The 14,297-nt window shown below is 36.7% G+C and overlaps 1 protein-coding gene across 1 annotated transcript in view; it reads left to right on the top strand.

Moving 5' to 3' along the window:
* Positions 1-14,297, top strand: part of GPR155 (G protein-coupled receptor 155) — a 54,200-nt gene that overhangs the window by 7,750 nt on the left and 32,153 nt on the right. The window contains exons 4-8 of the mRNA XM_058435493.1: positions 5,005-5,404; positions 7,807-7,972; positions 9,303-9,458; positions 11,731-11,814; positions 12,455-12,572. Coding sequence (XP_058291476.1) covers positions 5,005-5,404; positions 7,807-7,972; positions 9,303-9,458; positions 11,731-11,814; positions 12,455-12,572 — 924 coding nt within the window. The remainder of the gene's footprint in view (positions 1-5,004; positions 5,405-7,806; positions 7,973-9,302; positions 9,459-11,730; positions 11,815-12,454; positions 12,573-14,297) is intronic.

Here is a 14,297-nt window from a genome sequence, read left to right on the forward strand (position 1 = left end):
TGAGGCAGACTTTCCAAATAAAAAATGTAATCAGCCATTTTATCACTGCTTTTCTTATGTCCCACATTAAATCAGTGAATCTGGTAATAATCATGTTTCTAGCCGTGTGCCAGCCCAAATTTCCCTGATGGTTGTTTGTTGATTTCAAGGTATAATTTTTGTTTTTATTAATCACAATAACGAAAACTCTTGTAATTAAGTTGTAGAATATAACTTAATTGGAAGGCTGAGACAGAGGGATTCCTTAAGTCCAGGAGTTTGAGACCATCCTGGACAACATAGTGAAAACCCTGTCTCTACAACAACAACAGCAAAATTAGCCAGGTGTGGTACAAGCCTGTAGTTCCAGCTACTTGGGAGGCTGAGGCAGGAGATCTGTTGAGCCTAGGAGTTCAAGGCTGCAGTGAGCTATGATTGCTACTGTACTCCAGCCTGGGTGACAGTGAGACCCTGTCTCTCAAAAAATAAAAATAAAAGAAGCTCACTGTGTTTCAGAGCAATTCTTTTCTAAAGTACTTTTAAAAATCAAAGTATGAGAAGAAACTAAGAATCTCCCATGGCAAAATGTTGATTTCAGCATATCAGAATGGTTCCCTGCCTCTGTCATTAAAAGATACTAATAGAGCATAGTTAAGTCCTATAATTTATTCTTCAAACAATGCTGATAGCATAAGTACTCTGACTAATCATAATTATGGTCTAGTGCTTGAGCTGTAAACAGAAAGGAAATGAAGCATTTAACTATATGCCATTACATAATAGAATGATCTTATCTGGGTCTTTGTGTTATATGCTAGGGATTGAAACCCTGCAGGAATCAAAATAGGAAGCACAGTGGGTGGCTAATTTTGTCTCTTAGTTCTTCAAAGCTATATAATAACTCGTCATAATGGGATTCCCCCCGCCCTCCAAGAGCCTTATTTATAAGCATTAATTAATTAGAACTTAAAAGTTGATATAATGATTGTAAACCTAATTTTAGTTACTATACTATACCGTACTGCTTTCATGTATATTTTTTCAGGTTTTAAAAACCATCTTCAGATTGATAGCAAAAAAAAAAGCACTGCCAATTTATAGATAAAGATGTAATGTTAATTATGCAAATGAATGGCAGAAGTAGACTGAAATTCCCATGTTGAACCGTATTCTAGTAATTTAACATGTATTTATTTAATCACAATTTTTTTGTGTGTTCCCTCTAGACTACACTTCTTCTGCCCTCTGTATGCTTGTTCAGCTGACTTAAAATACCTCAATAGTAACCTGCTTTATAAATATTCATAATGTGTAAAATGTAAAAAGAGATACAAAATTTCAGTTAGATTTATGGTACAACATGGTGACGATGGTTAATAACAACATATTCTTGAAAATTGCTGAGAGTAGATTTTGTGTTCTCATCAGAAAAAATGATAAATATGTGAGAGTATACATATTTTAATTAGCTTGATTTAGACATTCCGTAATGTGTACATATTTTAAAACATTATGTACATTATAAATGTATATAATTTATATTTGTCAATTAAAAATAAATTTTTAAAAGTAAAAATAAAGTTTAAAAATGGATATAAAAATGGATTCATTGACAACAATTCGATGTAAAGAGCTGCGTATTAGAAAATACACGTTTACTACATCTGAAACTTTTGACGTTCATTGATATGTTCATACCATTCAGCAAGTATTTTCAGATTTTCTCAAGCATTATGCCAGGGACTGAGGGCTATTAAAATGATGCTTTCAAGGAACGTAGAATTTGTTGAGGTGGCACTAGTATGAAACAAAGTACTACAGAATACCAGAGGAGGGGAGATTAATGATGTAGGTTGAAGACTTGGTGGGAAATGTAATGCCAGAGACAGGCCTTAAGTAGTAGGTGAGATTTAGGTAAAAAAAGGAGATACTAAGAAGTTAGGGGGGGTGATGGTATGAACAGCATAAAGAACTACTAATTATGAATGTGGTGGTTGTCTGGTATAACTGTTATTGAACTGGCTGATGGAGTCTTTGCATTAAGGATGGGGTGGATAAGTAAGGGGCCAATTGTGGAGACTGGACTGTGGATGTTAAAAGAAAGGTTTTTTTTTTGTTTTTTTTTTTTTTGAGACAGAGTCTCACTCTGTTGCCCAGGCTGTAGTGCAATGGTGCAGTCTTGGCTCACTGCAATCTCCACCTCCCAGGTTCAAGCAATTATCCTGCCTCAGCCTCCCAAGTAGCTGGGACTATGGGAGTACGCCACCACACCCGGCTAATTTTTGTATTTTTAGTAGAGACGGGGTTTCACCATGTTGGCCAGGCTCGTCTTGAACTCCTGACCTCATGATCTGCCTGCCTTGTCCTCCCAAAGTGCTGGGATTACAGGCGTGAGCCACCATGCCCGGTAAAAGAAAGGTTTTGTAGCTGTTTCTGTGGGCAGTGAGAACCGTGAGAAAATCTTACCTTTTGAAAGTTTAGATTTAGATGGTACTGTTAGCAGTGAATAAAATGGATGAAGAAGGTGGTTGAGAAAATCCAAGAGAATGTTGGTTGGTAAACACATGAAATAATCTAATTTTGAGATTTTGACTAATAATTGTAGTAGCAATCAAGAGGAGAAAATCCTTCCAAAGAAGAAAGAAAGTATGTGGTGAATGGCCAAATATAAAAACTGTTGCTTAAATTTGCACTGAGTTCTTAAAACAATGTAAAGTTCATTATGTGGTAGTGATTAAATGCTAGTGTGGCAGGAAAGTAAATTTCTGGAAAAAGGCATTAATATAAGGGGCTTTGAGTAGATCACAGAACTGTATAGCTGTGTTGTCAAAGGAAAACATGTTATGCATCTTATTGTTGTGGCTGGTTAGGAAAAATTCTGATACTCAGATGAAAACATAAGACTTTCCCAAAATATATGCTCTATTATAAAAATTGGTGGGCAGGTATGAACATCTTTCTCTTGAGATAAAATATCTCAAGAGAATCAGAAATATAGTTATCTAAAAATAGTTATCAAAAGTACTGCTTTTTGTTTAAAAGATGAAGCCTTATGAAACCTGAAAGAAAACCACTAACTTATATAACTAGCATATCTAATTTGGAAACCAGTGGAAAGAACTTATAAAATTTTATTTAATCAAATATTTTTTAGCCACTGCTTCATTTTGGAGATATTATAGATCTTGAATTTACTTAGCTGAGAAAATGGGGATTGACTCTGTTAAAAAAATAGGTTTTAGCTTTTAAGAAAAAGGTGACCTTCTAAAGGTTATATAATCTAGTTATGTAGCTTTAATGGGACATGAACTTATATATCCTGAGTAAGTAAACAAGTGTATTTTCCTACCTATATCACTTTATCTTAGTGTAAATTGAGAAACCTAATCTTTTACATGTTTTCACATGTTTGCCTCTCTCCTTGTGAGCGATTGTGGCTGTTCTTTTTTATCTTTCTCAACTTCAAATCAATTATAAATCAGCGTTTATTTGCATTAGATTGTATAATTTTGGGACCCATTGTCAAAAATGTGCTAGAGACCAGCTGTTTACTGAAAGGCCCTAAGTTGCTCTAATAAACTAAAGACTGGGTCACCAACCCTCACGTCTACCAGGAAACTGCTAGAAGTCTGATCCCACTCACTCACCTCCCTCATGAGATAAAAAAAATACATCTTATGCAGTGGTTAAGTCCTAAAGTCATCTTGTATATTCAAACTCCTGAAAATGCCCACCAAATACAGCACACATACTTTGTCTATACTGTACCATTTTTCATAAGTCTAACACAGCCAGATTTTTTTAGCTAGCATTGTTCTTCAATGAACAGCAGTTGAAATAATTTGTTTGCACTTGGAAACATGCTATGGGGGGCGGGGAGAAATGCAGCTTTTGTTTTCCCAAGAGGGTATGTTTGAATTTGTGTTAACTAAATGTGCACTGATGTGACTCTACTGTATTTCCCTCCCAAACATTGTAAGATCCACCTTTCTATCTCTACTCCTTAAGTATCTCCACTGGTCTTCTTTGAAGGCATTCATTCCTTTTCATTCCTCTCAAATGGAGGTTGTTCATTTTCCCATTGCCAGCACACCACATGAGCAGTGGAAGGTAGGACTGGCATCCCCACAGCTACTGTGGACCATTGCTAGACCATCCCTCTGCTCTGTCGTTAAAAACTACTTTGAGGTTCATGCTTTCCGGCTACACCACTCATCCTCTCTGCTGTTACCTGCTGACCTCATTCTAGGCATTTCTTCTCGTTTACCTTTATCCCAAGTTTTGTCATTATCTTGTGAACTACCGTGAAATTCTCTGCTCTGTCATTTCCTTGACGTCGTCTTCTCCAGTGATGTTTTCCTTTACTCAATTTCAGCCAAGTCCCATAGCCACATCCTGGACCTTGTCATCTGGAAAATATTTAACTGAGTAGCTCATTAGCTGTTTTACTCTGAACTCCTGCACTTCCAACTGCCCCTAATTCCTAGAGGCCTCCAAACCTCTCCTGTCTTCATTTCTTTTCTTACACAGCTTGGACTCCACATCCGTGCTCCTTTTTAGTTCCTTAAATAACTCCTACTCTCTCCTCAACCCTCTGTGATCTGACTTCTGTCTCTTACCTCTCCAGTAAAACTGCTCTCTCCATGGATACCAATAAATGCATTTTTGCTATCACTATTTAAATGTTTAGTTTGTCCCTAGATTTTTATTTTGAATTGTTTCTTCTAAAAAATTCTACAATTCTGCTTGTTTTTGGAGACTAATTTTAACCCTTAGATGGTAAAAACTAGTGAGGTTTAAAAATAATGTGTAAACTTGGTTATCATTTTATAAGCTATATGATATTTATTACGTTTTTCTTTTTTCAGCTTTATTACTAAATTATACTTTTCCAAAATAGGCTATTTGGGTCATTTTGAAAATTTTAGATTTATCATTGCTATAAAGTACAGAAAATGTTATATACGTAACATGTATCTGTATTTCTGTGGTCATGATTTAAAAATCAATATTCTTGTTTTGCAGTTGAAGCTTTATATCAAACTACATACCCAGAATATCTCCAGTACATTTATTTGGTGGCACCAATATCTCTTATGATGTTAAACCCTATAGGGTTTATCTTCTGTGAAATCCAAAAGTGGAAAGACACTCAAAATGCTTCTCAAAACAAAATAAAAATTGTGGGACTCGGACTCCTGCGTGTATTACAGAACCCAATAGTATTTATGGTCTTCATTGGCATCGCCTTCAATTTTATTCTTGATCGAAAGGTACCTGTATATGTCGAAAATTTTCTTGATGGACTTGGAAATTCTTTTTCTGGATCAGCCCTATTTTATCTTGGTCTCACGATGGTGGGAAAAATAAAGAGACTGAAGAAGTCAGCATTTGTTGTACTAATTCTTCTCATCACAGCTAAACTGTAAGCATCACTTATTTAACTTGAGAATTGTACTTTTTGAAAGCCATATTTAGCCAATTTGTCAGGGGTATGTCTGCAACCATTTTCCCCTTTGAATATTAATAACCCCTCCTTGTAGAATAGTTGTGAGATAAAGGAAAATGTGATGTTGGTGTATTGTGGAAAGTCATTTCCTTATTCCCTGTAGCTTATTCTTTCCATTTTACTGTCAGAGGATAAAGATGATGGGTTTCCCTTCAGCTTTTACGTAAAGTTTACTCAGTATCTCCTCATGTTCCAGTTTGACAGTATTTTCAAATAAATTTTGCAGCATTTCTGACTTTTCCCAATCCATAAAGATCGTAAAGACAAAGGCATCTTAGTAATAACCAGAACAATAATTTCTAATACAAACATTTTCATGAATTTGGGAAAAGTATTTTGTAGTTCTGAGGTTGGCCAAATTTTCTAAATACAGCTAAGTCAGTATGAATGATTATTGTCAGCCATTGATCCTGGCTTGCCAAATGAAAAATGCTCATCAACTTCTTTTTTGTTGTTGTTGTTTTTGTTTTTGTTTGAAACAGTCTCGCTCTGTCACCTAGGCTGGAGTGCAGTCGTGTGATCTTGGCTCACTGCAACCTCCGCCTCTTAGGTTCAAGCAATTCTCCTGCCTCAGCCTCCCAAGTAGCTGGGATTACAGGTGCCTGCCACCACACCTGGCTGATTTTTGTATTTTTAGTAGAGACGGGATTTTACCATGTTGGCCAGACTGGTCTCAAACTCCTGACCTCAGGTGATCCATCCACCTCAGCCTCCCAAAGTGCTGGGATTACAGGCATGAGCCACCGTGCCCAGCCTCAACTTCTTAGTTAATAGTTCTTCAGCTTACTTGGTCCGCTAGCCATGGAGTTATACTTGATGGTGCAGGTGACATAATTTTACTGCAAGATTATCCCAAAGTACTTGAGGCATACTTAACTATGGAATTCCCCTCATGTATAGACAGTTATATTCATGAGACCAGTACAACATAACCTACTATTTATATTTTCATAATAATAAAAATGAATATAAGTACTGAAAATTATTTATGGCAATGTTATGCTCTTCATAAACAAAGTGTCAGTATTGTGGAAGTAATAAGTATAGTTTTAACAATAATGGTATTATCAAATTCTGCTTATAAGTAGAATTTAAATATTCTAATTTTAAAGATTTTAGGGTGGGGTCTTTGATACTTATTAGATATTTAAGTTTTTTAATTAAAAAAATACAGATAAAAGTAGTTCTTTACTCCATCCCAGAGCGCCTTGCTAGGTGCTGCTGTGAAAATGTTAACAATCTTGGTCTTGCTGATTTTAAAGGAGAGCCCCATTTGCTCAACTACTGTGGATTTGCTCATTCTATGAAATCCTGAAGGATTTGTTTAATAATTGACTCTTCAACAGGCCTGCATTTCACTAGTTTTCTGCTCCATCTCAGTTGTTTTCGTTCCTTTGCTAATTTTTTTTTTTTTTTTACAAAGATGAAGAGCTACTTGAAGATACCTATTTTTCTACAGGATTTTAGAATCTTTTTTTTTTTTTTTTTTGAGACAGAGTCTTGCTCTGTTGCCCAGGCTGGAGTACAATGGTATGATCTCAGCTCATTGCAACCTCCACCTCCTGGGTTCAAGCAGTTCTCCAGCCTCAGCCTCCCGAGTAGCTAGGATTACAGGCATGTGCCACCATGCCCGGCTAATTTTTTGTGTCTTTAGTAGAGACGGGGTTTCACCATGTTGGCCAGGCTGGTCTTGAACTCCCGACCTGAACTTGTGATCCGCCTGCCTCAGCCTCCCAAAGTGCTGGGATTACAGGCTTGAGCCACCATGCCTGGCAGGATTTTAGAATCTTATTAAGCAATGTTGTTATTAACTGAACCATTTCAACCCCTAATCATGATAAAGTTCAACTTTTTTTTTTTTTTTTTTTCAAAACAGGAGTTTCTGTCTCTCTAGAATACTTTGAAAAAAGAAAAGGAGTTTAGTAATTCTCTTGAAAGAAGTTTTTATGCAGATCGTCAACCTTCTTTCTTTTTTTGAACATTTCAGTAAACTGATAGAGGAAGCAAGAAAGTAGCTAGAATTGCAACTTTTACCATCTTTTGGCAAAAAACAAAAATTATTTGTAGAACCAAAAAAATCTTTTTTTCCCTCCTAATCCCTGATGTGTGAGGTATTTCCAGTATATTGTTACACTTTAAATGGCTCCAAGTTGAATTCTTGATTTTTTCAACAAAATGTGCCCAGGTAGACATGCACAGAATATGTGCATGCAAATAGACATACCTTCTGGGCAGGAGAACCTGATGCCAAATTCACCAGAGCAGCCTGCTACTGGGGACAACCATGCTTTGAAATGATGTTTTTCTTTTTTCTTCAGTCTGGTGCTGCCACTTTTGTGCAGAGAAATGGTGGAACTCTTGGACAAGGGCGACAGTGTGGTGAACCATACAAGTTTATCAAATTATGCATTTCTGTATGGTGTCTTTCCTGTAGCACCAGGAGTGGCTATCTTTGCAACACAGTTCAACATGGAAGTAGAAATTGTATGTATATAGTACTTTCTAAGTTTGATGGTGTGTTTAGTAGAAAAAAGATTTAAAATTCATTTTAAATTTTTTAAAATTCTTTTTTAAAAATGAAAAAATAGAGATGACGGGGGTCTCACTACGTTGCCCCAGGCTGGTTTCAAACTCCTGCCTTCTGCCTTGGCCTCCCAAAGTGCTGGGATTACAGGCATGAGCCACTGTGCCCAGCCCATTTTTAATTTCTAAACATAGAAAGTAATGTTGTTTTTTATGAGGCCCGGCACTGTGGGAGGCTGAGGTGGGCGGATCACTTGAGGCCAGGAGTTCGAGACCAGCCTGGCCAACATGGCAAAACCCTGTCTCTACTAAAAATACAAACATTAGCTGGGTATGGTGGTAGATGCCTGTAATCCCAGCTACTTGGGTGGCTGAGGCACAAGATTTGTTTGAACCCAGGAGGCAGAGGTTGCAGTGAGCTAAGATTGCACCACTGCACTCCAGCCTGGGTGATACAGCAAGCAGCATTGTTTTTTATGAGAATTTGATGCCTATAAGCTATCTCATTATAAGAAATAGGCATCATGTAACATAATGTAACAATAGTCATTTAATCTGGGGTCTTTAGTCAGCCATGACTTTTTTTAGTTAGTTTTTTTAGTTTTAACTATTTTATTTCTGTACTTAGACTGAAACCTAAAAATTATTTACAGAAAGGTAACTTTGAAATTTTGAAGAAAAAAATGCCTATTTTATCATTGATAATTTCAAGCACCAGATGCAAAATACCGCATAATCAACTGCGGCAGATAGCTAAAATCAATTGACACCAAATTGAAATTAATAAACAGTGTCTGAATGTATTGCACATGGTATCTACAGCATCAGAGTAAATGATTTTTAAATATAATACAAAGGAACTAAATTGTTTAATGGAAGTCAATTCTGTTATTTAATCTGTAAAATAAATATTTGCATGGTAATTTTCTTTTTTTGAATTCCTTTTCTTTTTTGCCATATAGTTTGTGAAACAGGTTTATTTATATCATTGCTACGGTTTACTTTCTAGAACCTAGAGGATAACTAACCATCAACAGTAAATTTCTAGTATTTATTATGCATAAATATAAATTAAGCATAGATTAGAAGAGGAACTAAGGTAACTCAATTGTATTTTGTATTAAGGATTCTCAGAAAGGGGAAGTATGGTATTGGATAACATGCTGGATTTTATAATGTCTTTACTGTGTCTCATTTTTATTTCAGAAAGCTTTAGTGTGCCTGGTTATTTAAAGTTTAAAATACTGTCTAATTGAGATTGTAACTCCTCCGTTTGATTTCATTTTTGCAGATAACCTCAGGGATGGTGATAAGCACGTTTGTGTCTGCTCCCATCATGTATGTTTCTGCCTGGTTACTGACCTTTCCCACTATGGACCCTAAGCCGTTGGCATATGCCATCCAGAATGTTAGTTTTGATATAAGTATTGTCAGCCTGATCTCCTTGGTAAGTATGTTGCATCCCAAAATGAATGGAAACCACAGAATGAGTTTTGAGAATAGATTGTTAATAGAAAGGATTTAAAAATCTAGTTTCTTATGAAATAAAGAAAGCTAAAGCCTGCCCATAAAATATAATATCAGCCTTCTGATTAACTGAGTTTTGTTTTTCCATTTGGGAGTTAGAGTTCTATAGCAGACAAGACATGAGATTTAGTCAGACCTGGATTTTATTCCTGGCCCTCTCACAAACTAGCTGTATGTCTCTGTAGAGTTACCTTAACCTTTCTAAATTTCTGTTTTCCAGCATAAAATAATGACAATAATTTCACATATTTCCATGGGTTTTTTAAGGGATTACATGAAATAATATATGTGAAAAGCATTCTGCAAATGATGAGTCACTATAGAATTCCTAGCTGTTCTAGAATCATGGGGTCAGAAGGTATCTTTGAGTTCAAGTCCAACCACCTATTTAATGTTAATGAAACTTTTGGTTACTTCTCAAACTGAATATATCTAACTAAAATTAAATAATTAAGTATATGACAGCTAGAGTATCTTACAGATCAAATGGCCTATTGAATTCATGTTAGTAAAACTACAGATATTCTGGCTGAAAAAAAAGACAATGTGGACAGTTAAAGGAGGTGGGGGTGAATATGTATATTGGTAACAAATAAATGTGTGGTTAATTTTAAAGAAATTCCACCTCTGTCACGTATTCTTAAAATCTACTATACCCATTCATAACAGGGCAGTTTGGGGAAAGAGACCATATACATTTCATTTGGCAATGAGGAAAGAAGGAAGTCAGCCAGGATACTTACCTGGCCACTATGTAGGTAGAATGGAAACCCAATCCTTTAAAATATGAGGAATGTGATCTGGCACCATGGCTCATGCCTGTAACCCCAACACTTTGGGAGGCAGAGGCAGACAGATCACTTGAGGCCAGAAGTTTGAGACCAGCCTGGCCAAAATGGAGAATCCCCATCTCCACTAAAAATATAAAATTAGTCAGTCATGGTGGTATGCATCTGTAATCCCAGCTACCTGGGTGGCTGAGGCACAAGAGTCTCTTGAGTCTGGGAGGCGGAGGTTTCAGTGAGCCGAGATCACACCACTGCACTTCAGCGAGACTCTGTCTCACACACACACAAAGAATAAAAAATGAGGAATGTAAGATGATTAATCTTAAAGGTGGGTGGTATATGTTGTTTAAAGTAAAACAGCCTGGCATTTAGATACCCCATGAGACAATATGGTGGAAATGGAAAAGGAAAAAAACTTAGAATAGTGCATTATTATAACTATCTCCCACTAAAGCTCCTTCCCTGAATAGTTGTCTGTGACCCTGTGTCCCACCCCAGACACGGAAGGTAGGCATAGTTAGAACATGGCCCTGGTCAAGGGATTAGTTCTTTTTTTGTTGAGACAGAGTCTCCCTCTGTTGCCCAGGCTGGAGTGCAGTGGCATGATCTCAGCTTGGCTCACTGCAACTTCTCCCTCCTGGGTTCAAGCAGTCCTCCTCCCTTAGCCTCCCAAGTAGCTGGGATTACAGGCATGCACCACCACACCCAGTAGAGGTGGGGTTTTGCCATGTTGGCCAGGCTGGTCTTGAACTCTTAACCTCAAGTGATCTGCCTGTCTGGGCCTCCCAAAATGCTGGGATTACAGGCGTGAGCCACTGCACCTGGCCAAGGCATTAGCTTTTTGTTTTGCTTTGTTTTGTTTTGTTTTGTTTTTTGAGATGGAGTCTTGCTCTGTCACCCAGGCCAGACTGCAGTGACGCAATCTTGGCTCACTGCAACCTCTGCCTCCCAGGTTCAAGCAATTCTTCTGCCTTAGCCTTCTGAATAGCTGGGATTACAGGCGCCCACCACCGCGCCCAGCTAATTTTTGTATTTTTAGTAGAGACAGGGTTTCATCATGTTGGCCAGGCTGGTCTCGAGCTCCTGACCTCAGGTGATCCACCCGCCTTGGCCTCCCAAAGTGCTAAGATTACAGGCATGAGCCACAATGCCTGGCCACATTAGTTCTTAAAGACCCTGTAATTTTTGGAGAGTTAATTTATTATGGGATCTCTCCATGCTTGTTATTTTACATTGGTTATAATAATTTACCTTTTTGGAACTAGACAGATTAAATAAAATATTGGAAATTCTTTCTGAACCAGAACAAAGAGGGTTATTTAAAGAGGCTAATCATTGTGTTATTTAATAAGTAATTATAAAGATTAAGAAACATGAATAACTTTTGAACCTTTTGTCTTCAAGATCTGGTCTCTGGCTATTCTTCTTTTGAGTAAGAAATATAAACAGCTTCCTCATATGCTTACAACTAATTTACTCATTGCTCAGGTTAGTAAAACTACTGATATTTAGAACTATGTTTTTCTAATGGATTATTTTACTGTAGAGGAGAAAATAACTTTGCTAGGTTTTTCCAGTTATGAAGTCGAAAGTATTACCAAATGCAGTCAGTTACAGTTTGATCACAATTACTATATGCCTAACATATTTAATATTGCAAAATGTCTTAAACTATGTAAAGTTGAGGCTAATAATGGCATTTGATAACTTTGCATTCTTTAATAGAAGCAATTTAATCATTAATAATTGAACTCTTTCACAATCTTATTTTTCTAATTAATCTTTGCATGTCTCAAATTATAATGGAAAGAACTTTAGCAATTTTAATGTAAGCCATTGCTAAATACAGGTATAAAATTAATATTTAGAATGTAGTCGTCTGTTTCAATTGAATATGTATATTGTCAAAGGCTCTGGTATAAAATGGATTTTTAACATAAAGTTTGAAGTTTTAGTATAAGTAGTGTGTAATACTTGATAATTATTCACAAAAAAATTTAAATAAATAATTATATTTGCTGTGAATGAAAGATGAATATGGCTGGCTTAATTGGAATTTTCTGTTGCAGTATTGAATTATATGGTTTTCTTAGCTATTTACAAAGTCTTTTAATAATTTTTTCCTTAGTCTATTGTCTGTGCTGGAATGATGATATGGAATTTTGTTAAAGAAAAAAATTTTGTTGGACAAATTTTGGTGTTTGTTCTATTGTACAGCTCCCTCTATAGCACCTACCTGTGGACAGGTGAGTTGGATTATGAATGAAAATTGAGATCTGTTCCCCACCCCACCCCATTCCTTATAGCCCTGAGCTTCTAGTGATCTATTTGAAGTCTGGTAGTACAGGATCAAGCCATGCACTGAGGCAGATCAGCCCACCCACAGAGGCCATCGGCAAAGCTGAGCTCTGTTTCCTAATGTACTCTATTCCTGCCTGGGCTCAGGGCCTTGTCCAGTCACATGGTCCTTTTCCCCAGGGCCTGTGGCTCTAGGCTGCTGTCAGTGCTGCTCCCTTTTGGAGACAAGAGGGAAGATACTGAAGGCAGATGGAGAAAGGAGGGAATGGGCAAGATACATGAGGTGTGTTCCAGAGCTCACTATTGAGTCCTGCTGAACAGGGAAATTCTGGCTCTGCCTTATGCAAATTACTTAACTTTTGAAGCCTCAGTTTCCTCATTTGTAAAACTAGGTTACAGCACCTTACAGAGTTACTTTGAGGACAAAATGAAATGTGAGTATTTATGTCTGGTACATGGTAGGCACTAAACAAATGGAACTATGTTAGTTATTAAATAGAAGGATTAGAGGTAATAAGAGAAGAAGAAAACTAGGGGAATAAAAAGGCATGGAAATAGAAAAGGACCCAGTGAGAAAGACTGTTTCTCATTTCAACTGACTCCAAAAAGGATATTCAAAATGTTGTAGCACATTGCTATTTTGAAGTATAATATTTACGTGGATGCATACATTCTGGTATGTTTGTGAAAAATTCTGTCTGGCTGCTTTGTATTCATCCTACAAATTTGAATCTATAAAGTGGCACATAAAATGAAATAGTAGAATGGTAGGAGGCAGGTGTCAGGAAGTGGCCGCAAAGGACGGACCTTTGATTTCATGCCTTCAGGATCAAAAGCAGGTTCCATCTCAGTCAACAGCCTTTTGAAGTGAAGCAACAATGTGGTGAGGAATCACGGAATGAAAAATTCAGCACAAACAGAAGATGGTTTGTGCTTCTTAAAGGCAAGTACATCTTGCATAGCATGAGATTTTATGCAATGTCAAATTAAAAGAGCCTAAAGACTTTATATTTCAAAATATCGATGGATCAACTTGATGTCTAATAACTAGGCTTATTCAGGTTAACTTTATAATCAGAATAAGAGAGCAGCAACTAGATCAATCAATTAAAATGTCCTAAGTCTCTCTGAAACCCTCTGCAAGCATGCACACCAAAGTCTATTCAAAGAAGTTGTTCTGAATTCCCAAAACCCAATAAAGGTGCCCTTTAACCATCCAGATTATTATGCTATGACAGAATTTTAGACCTGAAAATGTCATTTTAAGTCATCCCATTCGATCATTTTTAGTTTTACTCATTTTCATACCATCCTCACAATTTTTGCCACATCTGCATACTACTTGTTCTTTTTTCCTTAAAATTGATTTACTTTTTTTTTTAAACTTTAATCAGTTGAGCCGTATATCAGTAAAATCCCAGGTTTCATTTGCTAATTAGTTTTTTTCAAATGCACATTAAAATAAACATATAACTAGTCAAAACATTTTCACCTTTGTGACACCTATAATCTCTACATCTTAGGAAACACTGGTCTAATTTAAATCCTTCATTTTGCAAACTGAGAAATAGGCCCAAAAAGTTAGACTGATTTAGGCAGGAGCTCTCACAGCTCCTTCAGTGAGAGATCCAGGGCTAGCTGGATTCTGCCTGTTTGTATATAGTTCTTTTCAC

Source organism: Hylobates moloch, unplaced genomic scaffold (genome assembly GCF_009828535.3).
Source record: "Hylobates moloch isolate HMO894 unplaced genomic scaffold, HMol_V3 SCAFFOLD_1, whole genome shotgun sequence".
NCBI lineage: Eukaryota > Metazoa > Chordata > Mammalia > Primates > Hylobatidae > Hylobates > Hylobates moloch.